Raw genomic sequence first — 22,913 nt, forward strand, 5'->3', positions numbered from 1 at the left:
ATGCCTTTCCACTTTGTGTTGTCTTTATTTTCAGTTTTCTTTCCGTCAGTTCAATCTAGTGCAGTTCCTACCACCATAAACCAAACATTACTAGAACGTAGACCATACTCAGAGAATTAGCAAAACCAAAGTGTGCAAAACAACAATTACAGTAGCATTCAAGTACAATGCGTAGGTTTATATCTCAGTACAAAAAGACTATAGCTCCACAGGCAAAGTATGATTGTGTTGGAAAGACAAGCAAAAATTGTCTCCAGGAAATATTTGCGTGTCTATTAGAAATGGTTGAGACATGCCACCATCAGCATCCAGAGAGCCGTCAGCCATCTGTAAGCAAAAATACAGGCGTTACAAAACATGTACAGATGTCACGTATGCACAGTAGCAATACATTTTACAATTATATTTTTGGTAACAATTCGGTTCAACATTGAATATTTTGAAGTCCTAAACATCAGTCAAGCGCATATAGTGAAGATGCTATCATCACATTAGCAGTTTGTAGGGAAGCTTAAATCAGCTTCAGGTCGCTTTACATTGAGGTCATAAGGGAAGAGGTAACGGTCATCCAAATGTATCCAAAAGATAAGAGAACAACATTTTAAGTCCTAACACATCTTTACATATACACCGTACAAAGGTACAGAAAAATACAAATATGTATATTAACAAGTGTTGTATAGACTTACGTATTGACGCCTGCATGTTTGTTCCCGTCGCTAGTGTTCTGCAGGATATCGGGGTACACGTCTGTAGCCCGGCAGGTTCCAGGGTTGTATCCCCCCGAAGATTCCCAGGGGCTGGGCGTGGCCTGGCCGGGCGGTGTGGCGTACGTCACCATCATCATCCCCTGGTCCTCGTGGTTCAGGATGTGGCAGTGCAGGACGTACGGACCGATGTAGCTGCAGGGAGTACAGTTCAGTGTCTCAGGTCTTCTTCAAAGTCGCGGCCTACTTTTTAAAAAGTTTTTCCAGATTACTTTTCAGATTGGCAGGTTGGTCTCCTAAGCGGCGGTGCGTACTTTGATCTATCTACTGTAATCAGGAATTTATGGACACCTTTTACGGTTTTTTTTCTATCAAGTTTGGGACCTGTCCATTACTGTTTCCTCTGCAGGCAGGCGCGGCATTGCGAAAAGAACTTGGTGGAATGAATCGCAAGGGTCTGTAACGGCAGTCTTTCAGTGCGAAGTAGGCCTTGATACTATGTCAATTGCCCCGGTCGTTTTCTGCCCAAAAGACCTTATTTTATTAGATTTCATGTATAAACTGAGCGGCAAAGCCAAATGATTTTTTCATATTTCCAAACAATCAGCAAAACGATCATTACTTTTTCTTGGTCACTTCTTATTTTATGATATTGCTCATTGACTTATAAACTAGCCAGATACATGAAAAGCAAGCCACTGATTCATGTCTCTATCATCAAAGAAGAAGATTATCAGAAAAAAAGTGCTGATAGTGTTTTAAAACTTACTCGGCCGCTTTGAAGCGGACGGTGACGCTGCCCAATGGGGGGATCAGAAGCACATCTCGGTACTCTCCAAGTCTCGCGTAACCCGCGAGATTTCGATCGTTGGTGTCATGGCCGACGAAAGTCGTATCCACGGTGACGGGGAGAGCGGGGAGGGAGCTCGGGTCGAACAATCTGTGCTGTTGGTCGCACAGATTGCCCTGGGTAATATACAGAAGACCAACATCATCGTCCATTTTGATGCTGTAGATTTGATGCTTAGTGAACAAAAATATACTACCTATCATGCGTAAATGTCGGAAAATAGTAAGTGCAATACAAGTGTAAGCCTCTTGTACAATATATGTGCTATGTGTCAGAATGGTAGAAACAAGAAGTATGGTAGTCAGAATGGAAAACACAACAATGTTTACTGTCTTCTGCAAAACGTAGTATCTGTGATGCCAGAACGGACAATTAGACTAAGGGACATTTGAGATGAGATGAATATACGTACATTTAAGTCATAATATGCAAATCCTTCTACACCAGTGGTTCCGTCAGCTGTAAAGGATAGACAGGTGTTGTCATGACACTTTTGTTATCAAAGGCAATGCTCTGATGGCACGCCAACCGTTTACTTGGGCGGGGGACGGCCACGATTTGAAGATCTTCGTTACATTTGATATGTCCATGGTTCATTGGTTGATTGCTGAAAATAGTTAGTAATAGTAGTAGTAGTAGTAGTAGTAGTAGTAGTAGTAGTAGTAGTAGTAGTAATAGCAGTTACTGTAGGCAATCGTATGCCTGACAGTGCTATGAGTTAATACACTATCTACATACAGTAGTGAACTTATCGTTTGTTTTTACGTTTTAAATGTATCAGTTCCGAAGCAACTCTCGGTTTTGCTCCTTTTCCCTGCGTTGTAGCCATATTATGAGTTCTTGCCTCTAATGTGTTCTTTTTTTACTGTGTTTCCCATGCTCAGATCAAAGAATTTTACGTCAAGTTTTACCACAGAAATTATTTCCTTGTGGTAACATTGTAAGAACAACAGCTAGTGTCTAACCTCCAACTACCGAGCCACCGCCACCACCACCCAATATAGTGACAGGCCCGTTGTACGGGTTGTAAGAGATGACCTGGAAATGGTTGACGTGCATGTGGAGAGGGTGTCCATCTTCCTCATTAGTGTTGACAAATACCCATTGCTGAGAACAACAGATTGAGTTTCAGGTTAACAACAAATATACTTACGAGCGTATGCCGTTGAAAACGATGAAGTAGGTGCAACTCATAGATTGTTGCACTGGCTCTGTTTTCTATTTTTTGTCTCAATGGGATAGAGTACAATCTAAGAGGTGTCGGCTACAAGATGCATCGTATATCCCTAACCCTTTTCTGGTGGTAGCCAAAATCACCATGTGCCAGTATTAGTATTTTAGATGGTAATATCCATATACTACTACTACTCTCAGTAGGTACACTATGACTTAACTGGCGTAAACAACAGCATGGCTCAGTTAAGACATAACAGCTTTGATCGATTGATATAAATAGTATTCTTTGCATTACATGTAGAGGGAAGAAGACTGAAATGCTTGATACACTCATGTATTGCCCTACCTGGACGGTGTCCACCTCGAAGTTGTATCGGTAGTAGGTGATGTTTGTGAACTGCTCGCGGTTGAGGAACGGGTCCGGCCCGACCTCCACCACGTACCTGCCGCCGATGGCCGAGTCTTCCACGGTCCGCAGATCCTCCAGGTGGGAGGGTTTCGTCGGCGTTGTCGTCGGGAAGTTCATGGACACTGAAGCGCCTTCGGGTGGTAAACAAGGCGTTAGAAACTAGAGAAGTAACATTTGCAAAGCAAATGCATAGTGTTTACCATTGGACACGGTCTGCTCTGTTAATTCTTACTCAAACACATTCAGATACATGTACTACTAGTACATGGAGCAGAGCAGATCATGAAATTGCAACATTATGTAACCCCACACCAGTCACCATGGTGACAGACGTCAACAAATCATGTCATTGGTCAGGTCATATGTCACTGTTTGGAGAAGAAGAAGAGGAAGAAACTGAGCAAAAACAATATGTTTTCCTTCGGTAAACATAAATATGCGATATGCCTTTATCATATTGGAGATAAGCCTACACAAACGCCCTTCTTTATCACGAAAGTTAATCTGTGTTGGTAGTTACATGTTTAAAGTTAACACTTTGTTTCCACCAGTCACTCTGTTTTTCTTCAATAGACTTTTTCAGTCTAAGAAGACCAGAGTGACTGATCGAAAGCTCTAGGTGGGAACATTCGTGTTGGGACACAAGTTTTACTTTTGTTTATCCCATTTCTTTTATGTCAAACGTTTCATTTTAGTACTGTTTGCCCTGTTAGGAAATAGAATATGCTTGATGATGTCTAGATTTATGGAAAGCGTATTCCCATCAGTTTCCTGTAGAATAGAATAGAATGATTCGCTAATTATATAAAAATTCACTGTTTTATTACTTAAAGCAAAGCTTAATGCCGGTTACATACCCGCTACTTGAATGGTGGCAAGGACTCCTCCGTAGATAACTGTGTCCGCGATAGATGGCCCGTGGGCGGTATCTTCCCCTGAGCGTATCTGGTGACAGAATGACCGATAACGATTTGTACTTAAGTTCTTTAGCGTTCTGTAACGGGGTTACATTCTATAGCCCATTGGACTGTCTCCTATGCATGTGGTTTAGCATACGCCCTCCATTTTTGCAAATCATTTCGGGAGAAGTGAGAGGCAGTGGAAAGAGAGGGATTGGCTCTACCGTCCAATACCGTGCGCTAGACACAGTTGATTAACAACCCACTGCACCTACTGCCTGTGAAACGTTACGGGACTACTTTTTTCATATCTATTACCTCGTAGGTTCCCGCAGTCGCACATCTGACGGCGGCGTCACACCGTCCTCCAGTCGGGATGAAGATGAAGTCCTGTGAGTAGGGCGTGTCCACATACACACCGTCATACGCCAGGATGGTGATCTCACAGCCTGGACAGGTAGGGAAATTATTATAATGTTTACCTTCACATGGCCTAGGCTAACAAACTACTGCTCTGGTTGTCCTTACAAACACGTTTATATACATAGTCTCATAGAGACCGGCCCTTCCAACTCTGTCCTGCTACTTGCTACACAATGTAACCCAACACCACAGGGTCTTTGCTGAAGAGCAGGGTAAAGAGTGATTGACATGATCTAAATGTTTCAAAGCTGCTATGGTCTCCGATCCCCCCAAAGATGGCCCCAATGTCCCCAACAAACAAAAATAGGATACTACACATGAAATTAATCTGCCGCATCTTGAACTTGTCTATTTACAATTTTTCAAACACTGTCACAGTGGCATTGTGGTTCCTGCGTGCTTCATTGTATGACTACATGCGGTGGCATTTCATGGTAGCTTCATAGTTGATGCACACTTACCTGTAATGGTAATAAGCAGCATGTCCGCGGGACCGGCGTTCACCATACGGAACCGCCTGATCTCGCCTGGCTGCATGGTGATGGTTGGGCGGACCTGTCCTGTACATGGGAATGGAGGAAATGTGGTCATTGTTCATACATGTAGGCAGTGCGCATAGTTCAGTGGTTAGTGAGTCTGCCTCACTGCCTCTACACTTAGAGGATGGGAGTTTGAATCCCTGCTGTTGTCGCTCACCCGACATGTACGCTACTGGAAAGGGTCACAGTCCTTAGTACGGGACGTTAAGCTATGGTCCACTGTTCATTGTGCTTGTCGAAAAGAGCTGGGGAATTTCTCGAGTGCAATGAATACTTTTACACAACGCCTGTCAAGACCAGTGGGAGTTTAGCTCTTCAGTGAGCTGGGTCGAGATCACTTTTCTATATGTCGAAGTGGAAGGGTAATAGATGATACATGATAAGACATTGCCTTACCGTTAACCATGTACGCTGACACCCCGGTGTGTTGGTCCAACAGGTAATCATTGAGCGTCACTCCCGCAGTAGTTACCACTGTGTTGTCCAGGCTGTAACGATACAGACATGCTGCAGCTTATAACCAAGTCTCTTAGTCGTTAGTTCTTAATTCTAGTAGTTTAGCTGTTGCTCAAAAGGTTTCTGTCCATTGTTTGCGCAATTGCACAAAGCATCAATGGCATGTGTGGAAAGTGTCCACAACATCACCAAATATCATCTTCAAGTTGATTTTCACCAAAATACTTTCACAGATTCAGGAATGAAATAGTTCTCATACCTGTTATATAGGGTTGGCATTTGGCGGTTAAGTCAGGTAAAATTTGAACGTCATAACTTAGCCGATTGGTGAAACATCAGTTACATCCATTACAATGCCATAGCAAAGAATCCAAATGTTTTTCTGCTCTAGTGGTTAACTGTAGCTGTATCTAGTCTGCAGCTTGTGACTTCAGTTTTTTTGAACGTGTAAAGCTTTTTTTAAACTGATTAATGATAAAAGTCTGCTACTTACGTGAAGGGGTCGCCCATGTTGTTCTGCATGGTTGCAAAAGTCACCTCGGCATCGCCTCCGCTGTAGTATAGAAAGTTGCCCAGCAGCATGGGAACCTCCTTGTCACAGTTGTCTGGACAGGAGATGGCGGCTAGTTCAGCAGACATGGAGCTCGGTTCGTCTTCTACAATCAGCAGACCTGCCATACCACTGGCAACCTGAGGGAATCATTAATGCAATGTACTAAAGCCTATTCATTACAAATACTGCATGCCATATAGGAAAAGTAATATGGGTGGCATACAATCACCAATGTAATATCTTGGAGCTCTTCTCAGTCTGGGTGTTGCAAAAGGTATATATACTTAAGACCCGTTTTTAATTGGGGTATAACAAAATCAAAAAAGAGGGGAAACTAGACAAGAGAGACAAGAGCTAGGTTTCTTAACTATACTTAAGACCAGATTTAATCAATTGTGCATACTGAAAGTGCTGTCCAATCGTCAACATAAAGTTCGTTCGTTATAAGTTGTTTGAGAGTAGGATAGCTGTGTTCGTGGCCATGGCGTGTCCTGAATTCGATTCGTATAGGTTCTGAAGATGTGACGGGGTCTTACCTGGACAAACGTCGACCCGTGGTAATGTGAGTGGTACCAGAACGTCCCGGCCTGCTGGTCTGCGTTCAGTTCAAACTTAAACTCGTACCTGTCACCTGGACCAACCTGGGGATGTCAGAACAGAATACTAAGAATATACAGGAACAGTTCTCTCTTTTTATAGCCCTTGGGCCACACAGGGCTGCTAAAGCAGGGGGCCAGTCCACTGGCGGTAGTGTGTGTTCACCCTGGTGTGTAAAGGCTCTTTAACCATGATGGCAAAAGCATAGTACTAGTAATCATGGCATTATAGCATTCTAAATCGCGCTTCTGGTCAGGCCCCTGGTCAGGTGATCTTTGTGACCGTCACCTCTATGTCGAGAATTGGGAACATGTGCTAATACGGACTAGTCATTGTCAGAGAACTGTCTGTTACCACCATAGTGTTTGACTGGGTTATATAGTGGCAGACATCCTCTTTTTGAAAGTTTTGGGAATGGTTTTCTCGAGTACTAGTTAGAAGCGTATGACCTCAAGCATTCGCGGACGAGACCCAATGCAACACTAACGCAAAACACGTGTGGAGGCAGCGCGCCTACCCGGTTTGATTAATGAGGTTCTCCCTCTGGAATAGGCTACATGTACACTGACACTGAAAGATTGTGTAATCCAGGCTACTTCCAGCCTATGTACCTCCAGTAGCACGTAGTCCTGCGGCTCCAGGGGTGAGATGTGCAGGCCGTGCAGGTGCAGGTTGGTGGTGTTGGGTTGCCGGAAGTCATTATGTACACCCGCCGGCTGGGGACCCAGGTTGTTCACCTGAAAGTACGGAATTTTTGGATTACAAAGGCATTAGTTGCTTTTATGGACCTAGAAGTATAGTTATGTCATGTTTAAGGTATAAGCCTTTTCTTAAAGACTTAATGCTGGCTCACCAGTGTAACGTCAAAGTTGTCTCCGGCCTTGAGTCGAAAGGTCGGTCCGGGTAAACCTCCGTTGTACGTTCTCCTCTGTACGGTCAGCCATTCAATAGTGACGTCACTTATGTCAACGGTCAAGGTGTGAGCCAAGCCTCCGTTGGATGACGTCACCTCGGCCGTTGGGACGAACGCGTCACCGCCTGGTACGCAAATATACTTAGTTGTAGTGCAGCAATCAGGTAGGGGGACAGAAAAATACTATTCTACTTTCAACATTTCATCGTCCACACAAAAGCTGGGTTTTAATGTCCGACTTTTCCCTTCGAATTCAAATTCTGCGCTCAGTGTATACACCGTGTATGGCTCTATAAGGTATGAGAGAACTTTATTGACACAACAAAAGTACAGCGACTTTCGTATGATCCATAACTAGACATACACTGATACAGAAAGACACGTAGGACCTGGTACAAAAGTATTGACCTACGTACAAGGCTATGAATGTATCATCTTATACTACTTGTTCTATCTAGATGCTTTAAGGTCTAAACATTCTTTGATATATTTACCTTATGTGTATCAGATGATATGTAAAGAGGCATATAGAACTTACCTGTAAACTGGCAGGGATCGGAGTTGTCACATGCAGTAGTCAGGAGTGGGAAAACACACAGCAGCCCGAGTACTGAGGCTGTGGTCCACATGGTGAAGTCTGAAGCAGGAATGTTGAAGGATACATTGAGGTTGCACAAATTTTATACACAATATAGGATATAAGGATGCCTTCGGTGTGTGATTAGATATGAGGACCTTGTCTTTCAACTGGCAAAACATTTTATGTCAATGGTGAAAATAGACTTTCCGGAGTACTAGATTAATGTATTTTTTAGCATCTTCAAAGATCTTCGAGCCGTAGAATTTGTAGTACCAGGTATAGTAACTATAGTAGGCCATACGTCGATGAAGGTTAGACATCTAGGTAATAAGATACGCAAAAAAAAAGCAGTTACGCAAGCAACTGGATATGATTTTGGAAACGGTCAGATGTTTATGGTAGTATCCACTACCTTTCGTCAGTGACTTGAAGAGACCAGAGAAGAAATGCAGGTTTATAAGTACAAACTATTCGTTCGAATAACAAATATTTGACTTGTGCTGCACCCCCGAAACTAGTTAATCAATTAATCCACAATCACACATTACATACCCAATACAATATCACGTTGCCATGCTCTGTTTATCTACTTTTTTTTAAACATGCAATCACAAGACGTGGTGACGGCACACTCAAGTTTTTTCAACTTATATTAATGCCGTTTATCTACTTTGTGTAAACACAACACAAAAGACGTCACCATTGCGTGTGTGCACGTTCATGTTTGCGAGATGAGACCGAAGGCCACACCTACTCTCCAAGCAGAGGTTGTGGGGGAATGATCGTTACCTTTTTATATATGGCCGGGTTTTTTTGTCCTGACCCCGACCAACCCGTCGGTAGCCGCGGAGCTTCTCTGGCTAATGGATACTGCCTGGCCAATTTGATACTGTCTTTTTGCCACCGAGAGGGATCTGCTTGGAGATTAGGCCACACCGACATAATTTCATGAATGACATCGATATCCTCTGAAGACCTCCGAACTAGTGCGCACGGGCGTGAAATAATTACTTATTGTTTACTGTAAACTCACTTCCACGGGCCTTAAACAGTGCAATTAAGCGTATAAACCGCCTGGCCCTTGAACAATGTTAGTCTATAGCAATTATCCAAAACCAAGCTTAATCTATAGTGCTAACCTTACACAATGTGCGCTTACCTCGTATATTATTGTTTAAAAGGCGTTAGGCACAACTTACCTGTTACCTAAACGTGGGCACCTGTTCACGATATCTGTCTGTGAGCGCCAAAGTACCCCCACTCGCTTATAAAGGCTATTGCTATGTGACTCATTCTTGTTCCGTACCAGCACGGGACGTTGTCATTCGTTACGACAGGTTCAAGTGTTATTATTGTTACAACTTACGTGAGTGTCTAAATCTGGAGGCCTGTTCACTAATATCTGTCTGTGAGCGCCTAAGCTTAGTACATCTACTCATGCTAGTGAGTCATTGTTTCCCCCTTACCAATACCGAACACGCTATTGTTGTCATTCTTACCAGTGTTACTACCGTGACGGTCATAAATTACCTGTTGAAAGGTGGAGGCCGCCTGTTCACGGAAATCTGTCTGTGAGCGCTAAAACACTTGAGCCACGCGCTTATGCAGGTGTTTTGCTAGTGACAGTTGTGCCGTACCAGTACGAGCCGTGTTACCGTTGCCCTTCGTACCCTTACGTCACTTAAGCCCACACTCCATGTCGGTGTGAATGGAGAGATGACAACGCAATGACGCGTCGGGTGATCGGGTACCGGGTACGGGGGAATACCGCCTGGTCGCCATAGAGACAGTCCAATCTCAAACGAAGCTCGAGGCCACGAACGTTGTTTTTTTTTTCTTTTGTTTGTTTCTCATAACCGGTAAACCGCCTTTAGGCGTAACACACCAGTTTCGTACATGTGCGTACATGTACAAGCTGCGTAAGACCGGACTGTAAGGTTTTGAACCACTCACACCGGGAAGATCCCCTACTCTTTTCGATTAGTGCGGTGGGTTCTTTAACGTGCATGGGGTGTGGCTCTCCCAAACACGGGACCTCCATTTTACGTCCTTAACCGAAGCTAGGTACTCATTTCCACCTGAGTGAAGTGAGGAAAGTCGTGTAAAGTGCATTTCCCAAGGGCACAAGATCGGTGACATGCGCAGGGTTCGAACCCGCGACCTCTGGGGTGTGAGCCGAACGCGCTACCGACTGCGCCACACGACCCCACGTTGTACGATCGGAAAGCGCTGAGAGGACATTATAGCATGATAGCCGTGCATGTGTCGTACAAAGTACAGCTTTTTTGTCGGCTGTACTGGGGAATACCGTTTGGGCGCCTAGGCCTGGCTAGTCGACCACATAATTGTACACCTTACGCTAATGCTTAGGTCACATTTCCAAACCGGGGCCCGGCCGGGCTGTTTGTACGAACGAAAAATTAACTATTCATATAAATATATACAGAAATAGGACCCATGATTGTTATTAAGAGCATTTCGATGTTTTGTTGTCTTCTGTATCGTAGTTTTCGTTCCCAAAAGCTGCCCAAATTCCCTGTGTGGGAATTGTGACCTCAGCATTAGGGCCCGATCAAATTCGTTGTCGCACAATCACACAATAACAACTTGAAGGTTATTCGTTGAATAACTCGACATTCGTTGTATAGACACCCACTACAAGTAGATGCTCTTTTATTTCAATATAATTCTATTACAAATAGTCTTCAGAATAGAAAGACATTTTCTTTCAAACTGCCCCTTCTACGACCTCGAAAGAAAGGACCTGTTTTCAAATTCCATCCTAAGTTCTTCAAGTTTACAGATAAAAAGAAAACTACTCTCCTCTTAACATCACATCTACCCACACATTACAGAAAAAGTTGAAAGATGATTCGTCTTCCACTGTCTCGGTAAAAGAAGTCGAACCCAATAAGTTAGAATAAGTTAGAACTTAATGTGTAATAAGTTAGAATAAGTTAGAATCTAGTGCAGTTCCTGCCACCTTACACCAAACATGGCTAGAAAGTGAACCGTACTCAGAGCATTAGAGAGTTAGCATAATCAAAGTGTGCAAAACAACAACTGCATCATGTTTTAAACATCAAAAATCAGCATGTTACATTGTATACAAAAGATTAAGTTGGCAGTGATATAGTAATAATAACTATCAGCAGCACAGAACACGTTAATTTTTTTACAGAAAAACATGATAAAAGTAACTTGTCCTTGTAATTAACCATCAACCGATGCAGCAACATCAAACAAAAACAACATACTTGCTATCGCTTACACTCTCACTTTTAGATATTGGCTCCTGTACTATACAAATAAGCTTTACATTTCGGAACCTCCTCCTGTCTTCTGTTATCTTTCAGTCTTAGATAAGACTGCATATAGTTAGAGACTTCAGCTGTCAGCTGCGTTTTCTGAACTATATAGTATTATTGTGCGAAGCTTGTCTCTAGGAAATATTTGCGTGGCTACTGTACTACAAAAGGTTGGCACAGGCCACCATCAGCATCAAGGTAGCCATCAGCCATCTGTAAGAAAAATCATAGACGTTACAAATATGTACAGATGTCACGTATGTACAGTAGCAACACTTTTACATTTTTACTGATCGATTTTGGCAACAATTCGGTTCAACATTGAATATTTTGAAACCCTAAACATCAGTCAAACGCATATAGTGAAGATGCTACCATCACATTATCAGTGGAGAATAGATTTTTGTTTGTTTGTTTGTTTGTTTGAATTAATCTTTTATTCATGAGAAGCTCAAATTAGCCCCAGGCCGCTTTTCGTTGAGGTCATAATGGAAGAGGTAAGGATCAGACAAAATATATCGATAAGATAAAGTTTACATCATTAAAAAAGGACATAATACATCTATGCGCATATTTTGCACGTACATGGTACAAAAATATACAGAAAACACAAAGATAGTAACAAGTATTGTCTAGACTTACGTATTGACTGCATGTTTGTTCCCGTCGCTAGTGTTCTGCAGGATATCGGGGTACACGTCCGTAGCCTTGCAGGTTCCAGGGTTGTGTCCGCCCGAAGACTCCCAGGGGCTGGCCGTGGCCTGGCCGGATGGGGTAGAGTATGTCACCATCATCATTCCCTCATCTTCGTGGTTCAGGATGTGGCAGTGCAGGACGTACGGACCGATGTAGCTGCAGGGACAACAGTTCATCAGGGTTATACCGCAAATTTCCGTGCAAGTACGCACTTTTTAAAACTTGTAAAAATCACAAATTTAAAGCGTTTTAGTCCAACGCCAAAGTCGTACTTTATTTGAGATTTGTTCAGTTTTCGTTTAAGTTTTGGCTCTGTCCATTAGTTTCTTTGCAGGCAGGGGCGACATTGCGACCGCAACTGTCCCACGCGTTTTCTGCCTAAAAGACCATAGTTCGTAATATACCTGAACAGCAAATGATTTTTCTTATAACCAAACCTTCATCAAACCAATCACTACCTGTTTTGTATTGCTAATGTATAGCCACTAATGGATCCAAGAAGATTGTCAGAAAAATTACTAACAGTGTTAAAACTTACTCGGTGGCTTTGAAGCGGACGGTGACGCTGGCCAATGGGGGGATCAGAAGCACATCTCGGAACTCTCCAATTCTCGCGTAACCCGCGAGATTTCGATCGTTGGTGTCATGGCCGAGGTAGGTCGTATCCACGGTGATGGGGTCAGCTACGATGGCGTTCGGGTCGAAATCTCTGTGCTGCTGGTCGCATAGATTGCCCTGTAGAATATAACGTTATAGATATACATAATCAACTATATGTACACTGCGATTTCATGGTTGAATATATAGATGGCCAACATCACACCTGTCCCTTGTGCTGAAACTATCCACACAGAACTGAACATGCCTGTCCTTGGTGCTGAACACCATAAAGGCTAACCTAACTAATACAAGAGTGGGTGGTTAGTATGGGATACAAATGTAGTTATGAACTGTTAACATCATTGGAGGACTTTCTAACATATGTGATGGTGTGATGCATGAGATGAATACGTACGCTTAAGTCATAATACGCAAATGGTCCAGGACCTCCACCCCCACCTCCGCCTCCACCACCGCCGCCACCACCGCCACCTCCACCGCCTTGCAGCAAACGACGGCGTCCTCCAGGAGGTGGTCCTGTAAGGGACAGGCAGATATTATCATCATAACACTTTTGTTGTAAATGATAATGCTGGGATAGCATGCCAGCCTGTTCCTTTGACGGGGGACTGTACCGACTTAGACCTTATAAGTACATTTTATGTGTTCATGGTTTATTGCAATGAAGTGGTAGAAGTAGTAGTTGTAGTAGTAGTAGTAGTAGTAGTAGTAGTAGTAGTAGTAGTAATACTAGTAGTAGTAGGCAATCGTACGCCTGACAGGACTATGAGTTAATACACTATCTACACAAAATGTACTTAATGTCTTAATTGTCTTAGTCATAAAGCAAGTCTGTTATCTTCCCCCATTGCAATCCTATCTTAATACGTTCTTGTCTGCAAAGTATTTTGTTTGCTGCAAATGTCTCCCATGCGTTAATGCTCATATCCAGGAAATTCATGTCGCGTTTGGCAACATGAATTATTTCCTTGTAGTGACATTGACATAGCTCGTGTGTACGGTTTGTTTGCTTGCTTGCTTGTTTGTTTGTTGACTTACCACCTCCTCCTGGACCACCACCGCCGCCGCCCCCACCCCCCACAGTGACAGCCCCGTTGTAGGCGTTGTAAGCGATAACCTGGAAGTGTGTGACGTGCATGTGGAGAGGATGTCCTGAGTCCTCGTCACTGTTGACAAACACCCATTGCTGAAAACAACAGATTGAGTTTCAACAAATGTATGCCAATGGAAACGATGGATGCTACAAGGAAATTTTTTGAAATGCCTTATACAAAGCCTACCTGGTGGTAGTCTAAATGACAATGTAGCAGTTGTTTTGCATTTTAGCTAGCATTAGAGATCGGTATTACGGCCTATATTACGGCTTCAATATCATGTACAGTAAATTTGTATTGTTTTTCATTACATATACAGGCCAGAAGACTGAAATGCTTGATATTGCCCTACCTGGATGGTGTCCACGTCGAAGTTGTATCGGAAGTACGTGGTGTTTGTAAACTGCTCGCGGTTCAGGAAGGGAGTCGGCCCGAGCTCCACCACGTACCTGCCCCCGATGGAGGAGTTCGCTACGTTCTGCAGGTCGTCCAGGTAGGACGGTTTCGCTGGCGTTGCCGTCGGGAAGTTCATGGACACTGAAGCACCTTCATAGTGCAAAGGGACAGTCAGAAATATATCAGTGACTATGTCAAAACTCTAGAGAATAATCAGCAAATTCCCTCATCTGGTATCATTGTCCTTGTATACACATACTTACACTTGTATAGTTTCACAAAGCTAGGGAATGGTTAGATACCTGTCACTTCAATGGTGGCGATGACTCCTCCGTAGATACCGGTGTCCCCGATAGATGGCTCGTGAGCGGTATCTTCCCCTGATCTCATCTGGTGAAAGAATAACATTTTATGTTCTGTTCTTAGCTGTCGCACATGTACGTACTATATAACGTATATCCTCCACTTGTTAAAAGTTTTAAAACCAATGAATAAAAAAAAAAAGAATATTGTCAAAGTAGCTTGAAAAAGCATGAAATTTCGGGAGAGGTTCAAAGTAGTGGAAGGAGAGGGATGGGCTTTACCTTGCATCGTGTCCTAGACACAATGGATTAACAACGTACTGTACCTACTGCCTGTGAAAGGTTACGGGACTACTTTTTTCACATCTATTACCTCGTAGGTTCCTGCCGTTGCACATCTGACAGCGGCGTCACACCGTCCTCCAGTCGGGATGAAGATGAAGTCCTGGGAGTAGGGCGTGTCCACATACACACCGTCATACGCCAGGATGGTGATCTCACAGCCTGGACAGGTAGGGAAAACCATGTTTACCTCCACATGGCCTAGGCTAACAAACCACTGCTCTGTTTTTTCTTAGTAAAATGCATTGATGTACATGTTGCCCAGCCCCTCCAACTCTGTCCTGCAACTTGCTACATAATACAATCCAATACCACAGGATGTCTGTTGAAGAACAAGTTAATGAGTAATTGTAATGGATATTACACGTGCAGTGAATGTTGAACCTTGAACTTGTCTATTGACAATTTACGAAACACTGTCACAGTGGCCCATATGTTTTCCTTGTGCCGATACATACAATGTGTTTATATGATAGTTAAACTTTAGAGACACACTTTGATGCACACTTACCTGTAATGGTGAGAAGCAGCATGTCTGAGGGACCTGCGTTCACCATACGGAACCGCCTGATCTCGCCTGGCTGCATTGTGATGGTTGGGCGGACCTGTCCTGTACATGGGAGTAGAAGGAAGATGATCAAGTGCATGGGTAGCGCGCGTAGTTCAGTGGTTGTTGTCGCTCACTCCACATGCACGCTACTGGAAAGGGCCACAGTCCTTAGGACGGGATGTTAAGCCGTGGTCCACTGTTCATTGTGCTTGTCGAAAAGAGCTAGGGAAATTTCCCTAGCCTGGTTACCATACCTATTATAGCTCCCAAGCCCTACGCCCTCTACGCAAATAGCGGAAAAGATGACTTGGGAGCTATAATACGCTAAATTTCCCCGGTACAATGAACCTGTAAATACTGTATACAGCGTCTGTCTTCTCTGTCACGACCAACGGGGGTTCAGCTCTTCAGTGAACTAAAACGGACTGAGATCACTTTCCTATACGTCAAATTATAAGGGTTATAGATGATACAATAAGGGTTATACAATAAGATATTGCCTTACCGTTAACCATGTACGCTGACACCCCGGTCTGTTGGTCCGTCAGGTAAGCATTGAGCGTCACTCCCGCAGTAGTTACCACTGTGTCGTCCAGGCTGCAGGGACACAGAAAAGTTATAATAGAGCCTCTCGGTTGTTAGCCCTTAATACTAGTAGTTTAGCTGTTGGTCCAAGGGTTTCTGTCAATTGTTTGCACAAAGCATCAATGGCATGGGCAAAACGTGTCCTCAATAGCATCTTGATTTTCACCTCTGTATCTGTATCGGTATAGCCGGTATAACCGCCCTTCGGCGTAGCACACCAGCTAAATCCCACCTAAATCCTTTCACAGATTCAAGACATGAAATGGTTCCATCTCATAGCCTGTTATATAGAGTCAGCATTTGGAGGTTAAGTCAGAAATTAACCGCGTACGATCCGCTTGGAAATTATACTCCAAAGACGTTTCTTGTTCTAATGGTTAAGCTTGTGACTCGAATTGTTTTCACGTAAAGAACTTGTAAAGCTTTATTTCTAATGATATACAAAGTCTGTTACTTACGTGAAGGGATCTCCAATGTCTTCCTGCACGGACGCGAAAGTCGCCCCGCCCCCGCTGTACTCTATAAAGTTGCCCAGCAGCATGGGAACCTCCTTGTTACAGTTGTTGGGACAGGAGATGGCGGCTAGTTCTGCAGACATGGAGCTCGGTTCGTCCTCTACAATCAACAGCCCCGCCAGGCCACTTGCAACCTGAGGGAGGCATCACAATGTTGTACAGGTCATTTCTTCTAAACGATACACATAAGAAGTGATATGGCGAACGCAGAATCTAGCCTGTGTGTCAGACTGTTGAAAGGGACAAGGGACATATTTTACATGAAATCTTGCCCACCTGGAAAAACGTCGACCCGTGGTGATGTGCGTGGTACCAGAACGTCCCGGCCTGCTGGTCTGCGTTCAGCTCGAACTTATACTCGTACGTCTCACCGGGACCAACCTGGGGAATAGCAGGACAGAATATAGAATCAGGAACTAACTAAGGCACATAGTTTAACAGCTCTTCATTTTCATAGCCCTAGTCATAGACAAGTACATAGGCTACTACAGAAGTGTGGCTGGTGGTGGTGTGTGTGTTCAACATAGTGACCGTTACGGTTAACCATGGAATACGCATAGCTGTGAAAGTCTAGCCATGCTAAAGCACGCTTCTAGCAACTCTCTCACTGGTCAGGCCTCTTGGAGCTTTGTGACCGTCACCTCTATGTCAGGAGGATTGGGAACATCTATGCGTATGTGCTGACATGTACTAACCATTGTCAGACTGAGAAGTGTCTACTAGTATTACTATGTTTGAGGTTGTAATGACTGGCATGTATAGTGACAAGGGAAGTCACAGAGACTCCTGAGCTCATTTTGCTGGAATGGTCTTTTGAATGGGAGTGGTCCTCTAGAGTTAGAAGTGTATGGCCACAAGCTTTGTGTAACACAGCCTACCTCCAGTAGCACGTAGTCCTGCGGCTCCAGGGGTGAGATGTGCAGCCCGTGGGTGTGCAGGTTCGTGGTGTTGGGGTCCCGGAACTCGTTGTGTTCCCCCGCCGGCTGGGGACCTAGGTTGTTCACCTGAAAGTACCAAATATTCAGATATACCATTAGCTGTACCAGTAAAGGCACAGTAAAGGGTATGTGTTTTATTAGCATAATGGCAATGCGTATTAAAACATTATCCTGGTAGATAGTGTTCTTTAGCTATGTCTTAAGTTACAACTGCATGCAATCCGTGTACTATATGGCCAATTCTAAAACAATACTGACTCATGTACAACCGCAAATTCGCAATACCAGCTTTCATATTCCTGTGGTTTAGCACCGGTTTTTATTTCTTTGACTGGACTTTTATTTATTCGCCAGCGTGCATTAATTTTTGGGTCTTGAGAGGATGTTATCCATAAGATTAAGTCAGTGTGGCCTTAATAATCATAAAGATTGGCTCACCAGGGTAATGTTTAAGTCGTCTCCGGCCTTGAGTCGAAAGGTCGGCCCAGGAAACCCTCCGTTGTAAGTTCTCCTCTGTACGGTCAGCCATTCAATAGTGACGTCACTGATGTCAACGGTCAAGGTTTGAACCAAGCCTCCGTTGGATGACGTCCTTTCGGCCGTTGGGGTGTACGCTTGACCACCTGGAACGCAAATATAAACAAATATATAGTGTAGAATTCAGGCAGGAAGACAGAGAACTAACATGCAACTCTCAACATTATATCGTCCACACAAAAGCTGGGTTTTTATGTCCGCATTTTCCTTTTGCATTCGAATTCTATTATCAGGATATTCTTGAACGGGGACATCTAGGATGTCAACACGGGAGACAATGGGTTCTTCTTCTCCACTCGTCCCTGTCCTCCATCAGTGAGCGGAGTTCTGCTGTGGGGATGTTTCTGATCCCAGCATCCCACAGGTTGTCAGTGTAGGTTATGCTTCTTCTACCCCTTCTTTTACTTCCCTCTGCTGACTCCCACACGATATGCTGACTGACTAGAAGCTCAGGATGCGTGGTTCAAATAATATATTAAAAGAGGCCATATAGAACGTACCCGTAAACTGGCACGGATCGGAGTTGTCACATGCTGTAGTCAGGACCGGGAAAACACACAGCAGCCCGAGCACTGAGGCTGTGGTCCACATGGTGAAGTCTGAAACGTAAATGATCTTCGATATCAGTAAAGGGTATCATTAGATCAGTAGAACAGGTACAACATTTAATGTACTAAGTGAACGTGGACTTTCCAAAGTAATATTTTCAGCGTTTTTATTTTTAATTTCGTTTTCGAAAATTCTGAAAGATTGGTGTCAAAAGCATTGTAGCCCTATACACTGTTTGGACACTAAAATGCATCGGCTATCTGTAGTACACCATATGCCATACATCAGTTTTATGTCTATAAGGGTTTTTGCACCAGTTATCTTGCAGTTATCACATGTCCATATTTACTAATGGATATATAATTATGTATATACTTCGATAACATATACAGTGTGACGTACTGGTACATATAGCTCGTGGGGGTTATACGAATTCATTGGTGAGCTTAATCGATGACCTTTGACCCCCAAGACTCCTGCCGATTTTGCACATTTCTGGCCACGCCCCCAAAGCCCTCCGAACCACGCGACGCGCGTGCGCAGTTTTACTCACAAATAAAAAGACGCTCGTTTGGGAATCAAACTAGATTTTAAGGCCGGACCACTACAGTTTAGTTTGGAGCTATAGCCTTAGCTATTGGGTAGCATTTAACCGTAAGATAGTGTAAATTGTATGCGGCTCATCTTTTGTATGAGAGTTACTTCATGCTACGGAACAGGTGCGTTCAAATTCTTTGTAAAAGTTAAAGGTAGTTTCTGTAAAAACTATGATTAATCAATTATGGATTAATGTATTACTGTCCAAATAGACATAGACGGCACAAAGACGTTATAATCTTATACCAAATCCACTAGCCTCTACCAGGCTTCAGAAGCGGCTGTAAAGAGTAGAGTTTGGCAGACAGGTAACATGCCAAGGGAGTTGGTCCACTAAAGGAGTACAAATTGCAACGCCTGAAATCTGAAATCTGTATACTCCTTTAGCGGAAAAACTCTCCTGCTTTGTTAACTGTCTATTTGTCCAATTTTTACTCTTTCCAGCCGCCTCTGAAGCCTGGTAGAGGCTAGTCCGTGACCTGGGAGGTCACTGGTGTGTCAGGTTATGAGAAAAACCATCTGACGTTGTTTTTTGTTCTTACCAGGTTTGCCTACTAAGCGTATTGAGTTTACGCTGTTCTTATCTTATGATACAGGAAACGCGGGTATTTATAGTGTGAAAAACATCTTTTTCCGCACGTAGACCTGAATAAGGGGACACCTATCCCAAGGACAATCAAAAGCTGAAAAGTGACAATTGGCTTTAGAATCCAAGCATATGTTCAAGATCTAACGGCGGCATCAAATGATGGAAAAATACAAGAAAAGAAAACAATTTGATATTTATTTAGTCCTCTTATACAAAAAGCTAACATATATAATAATAGTTTCTATTTTAGTTGGTGTTTTCGGGTAGAAATTTTTTTGTGTCGCCACAAATTCCACTGGCATCAAAAGGACTCGAAGATTAGTCTAGTTTAGATAAGTCCACGTCTAATCCTTACACAAGGCAAATACACTCATAATCTACGCCTAATTCGTGAGGAGAGTAATCCTCTTTTCTAGAGTTAATCTGTATACGAAAGAAAAGCAAATCCTACGTTCGCCTTGATCAATCAATTCAGACGTGTCAGTCCAATGATAAACAAGCATTTGACTTGCGCTGCACCAACGAGACAAATTAATGAATTAATCCACAATCACACACAATCGCGTTGTCGCATGTTGTTTATCTACTTGTAAACACAATGCAAAAGATTGTATTCAAAACGTTTACATTGTGTGTGTGCACATGCATGTTTGCGAGACGGAAACCAAGGGATAGCATTTCCCCTGTTCAGGTTAGTCTCCACCAGACTAACAACGCAGATTCAACAGTAAAATTGAACTAAATAGGGAAAAAATAGACCACTATAGAGTTAGTTTGAGAGCGCAGGTAGGAGGGAAATTAACCTTCCCGCGGCTGCGGACTGACACTCCTGGCCAGTTACTTTTATTTTCTTGGCGAATTCAACGATCGGTACCCCCGTAGGAAGGCCTGCTGGAGGCTATATTCAGCTAACAATATGTGACATGCCGAGAAGGTTCAAATAGTCGTGTTGAGGTTTTCTTACCAAACCCTACTGGATAGGCACCCGTTTTTAGTGCAAGAATGTTACCTGTCTGTAAACTTATCTCTTTAATATATACACTGCTCTTAAGTGCAATACTGTAAGTATGATACAAGCTGCCTGGCCCCTGAACAAAACTATCCCATAGTGTTTGTCCAAACAATAAGCTTAGCCCATAATACTAACCCTACACATTGTTCACTTAGGCTCGTACAGTATATGTTTAAAAGACTTGCACGAGAGATGCATTTGTTGCTGATGTCACAACTTCCCTGTCTAAATCTGGAGACCTGTTCACCAAGATCTATCTGTAAGCGCTTAAGCACGTCCACTCCTTTATGAAAGCGTTATGCTAGTATAGTACCGGTACAACAAGACCTGCTATTGTTACTATTCATACCTGTACTAGCTGTGCATGTGTTACAGATGTCATAACTTACCTGTCTAAATGTGGCACTGAACGCGTGGAGACCGCCGGTGCACCAATACCTGTCTGAGAGCGCTATAGCACATTCACTCGCTTATGAAAGCGTTATGCTAGTGATTCTCTGTTTTGTCGTACCAGTACGGGCCCTGTTACCGTTGTCCCCCGTACCAGTACGAGCCGTGTCCGTACGTAACTGAAACCCACACTCCGTATCACAGTGAATGGGGGGATGAAAACATGATACGCGTCAGCCATAGAGCATCACACGCCATGTGATCAGGTACCCGGCACTGGGGAATACCGTTTGGGCGCATCGCTAGGCAACGGTGTAAACAACTTAATCCAAGCTCAATGCTACGAACGTCTTACAATCTCAAACCACTCTTGGCATTCTTGTGATAGTCGTGCAAGTGTTCTACAAAATACAACTGTATTGTAGACAGCACTGGGGTGTACCGTTTGGGCTCATCGCTAGGCAACGGTGTAAACAACTTAAACCAAGCTCAAGGCCGGCTACAAACGTCTTACAATCGCAAACCACTGAGAGGGCATTCTTGGGATGGCCGTGTATTTGTCGCAAAGCTGTCTTGTCGGCGGTACTAGGGAAAACCGTTTCGGTGCCTAGCTAGGCGACCACATACATGTAAACACCTTACGCCTAGGGCCTGATCAAATTCATTGTTGTACAATCACACAAAGAAGGCATTCTGGGGATAGTCGTGCAAGTGTCCTTCAAACTACAGCTGTCTTGTCGGCGGTATTAGAGAATACGGTTTCGGTGCCTCGCTAGGCGACCACATACATGTAAACACCTTACACTTAGGGCGCGATCAAATTCATTGTTGTACATTCACACAATGAAGGCATTCTAGGGATAGTCGTGCAAGTGTCCTTCAAACTACAGGTGTCTTGTCGGCGGTATTGAAAAATACCGTTTCGGTGCCTAGCTAGGCGACTACATACATGTAAACACCTTACGCTTAGGGCGCGATCAAATTCATTGTTGTACATTCACACAATGAAGGCATTCTGGTGATAGTCGTGCAAGTGTCCTTCAAACTACAGGTGTCTTGTCGGCGGCACTAGGAAAAACCGTTTGGGCGCCTCGCTAGGCGACCACACAAACACCTAACGCTTAGGGCCCGATCAAATTCTTTGTTGTACAATCACACAATGAAGGCATTCTGGGGATAGTCGTGCAAGTGCCGTGCAAAACACAGTTGCCTTGTTCTCATAAAGAATGTCTAAGTTTATGTTGTGTCCTACCTAAACCAAACTAGGCTATGCATGATGCGGTGGGCTGTCTAAACTGTTTTGATGTCCCAATAAACCAGAAATCTCTGACCATAACAAAAACTTTCAGCTTCAGGGGACGACTTAACCCTCTTTTAACTATTAACTCCTCTTGTCCGGATCTATAATTTTTTTTTAGTAACGACACTCCTTTCTAGCTTGATCACGCATGTCTGCCTCTCTTCACATTGAATTGCATCTTTGTGAAAATTGTCGTTGTCTGTTTAAAATCAGAAGCGAGTACATTGTGGAGAGGCTATTGTCACTCATTGATGATGTATTTTCACTCACTCGATCACTCACTCACTCACTCGCTCTTTCTATCATTTGCTCATGAGTTCGGAGGTATGTGTATATAGTTCCATGCCAGTTGAGGGCCATGTTGACGTCAGACGTATCAGGTGTCATTTGAGCACCTGTGACCCGGCATGACCCTCTCCTAGTCTCCAACAGGCTCTTTAGTTGGCCACAAAATGACCCAAGTTTGTGTTGTCGCTATAAATTGTGAAGA

The 22,913-nt window shown here is 43.5% G+C and overlaps 1 protein-coding gene across 1 annotated transcript; it reads right to left on the reverse strand.

Moving 5' to 3' along the window:
* Window positions 1-173: 173 nt before the first annotated feature.
* Window positions 174-21,359, reverse strand: LOC109479031 (laccase-4-like). Its single transcript, XM_019780872.1, has 16 exons — window positions 21,123-21,359; window positions 18,487-18,585; window positions 17,888-18,072; window positions 17,390-17,515; window positions 16,788-16,892; window positions 16,455-16,645; window positions 15,917-16,008; window positions 15,373-15,471; window positions 14,893-15,023; window positions 14,520-14,607; window positions 14,174-14,367; window positions 13,802-13,913; window positions 13,122-13,171; window positions 12,645-12,841; window positions 12,053-12,262; window positions 174-327 (listed from the first exon to the last, which is right to left on the reverse strand). The coding sequence occupies exons 2-16, from the start codon at window positions 18,575-18,577 to the stop codon at window positions 276-278; spliced, it is 1,923 nt and encodes a 640-aa protein (XP_019636431.1). The 5' UTR covers window positions 18,578-18,585; window positions 21,123-21,359; the 3' UTR covers window positions 174-275.
* Window positions 21,360-22,913: the final 1,554 nt, after the last annotated feature.

The sequence above is a fragment of the Branchiostoma belcheri genome, unplaced genomic scaffold, assembly GCF_001625305.1.
Source record: "Branchiostoma belcheri isolate BF01 breed outbred unplaced genomic scaffold, Haploidv18h27 scaffold46, whole genome shotgun sequence".
NCBI lineage: Eukaryota > Metazoa > Chordata > Leptocardii > Amphioxiformes > Branchiostomatidae > Branchiostoma > Branchiostoma belcheri.

Coding starts and splice junctions, on each gene's coding strand:
- LOC109479031 (XM_019780872.1), bottom strand. CDS start 18,577: ATGTGGACCACAGCCTCAGTGCTCGGGCTGCTGTGTGTTTTCCCGGTC. Junction 16,646..16,787: donor ACGGGTCGACGTTTTTCCAG/GTGGGCAAGATT, acceptor TGCCTCCCTCAG/GTTGCAAGTGGCCTGGCGGG. Junction 13,914..14,173: donor TCGACGTGGACACCATCCAG/GTAGGGCAATAT, acceptor TGTTGTTTTCAG/CAATGGGTGTTTGTCAACAG.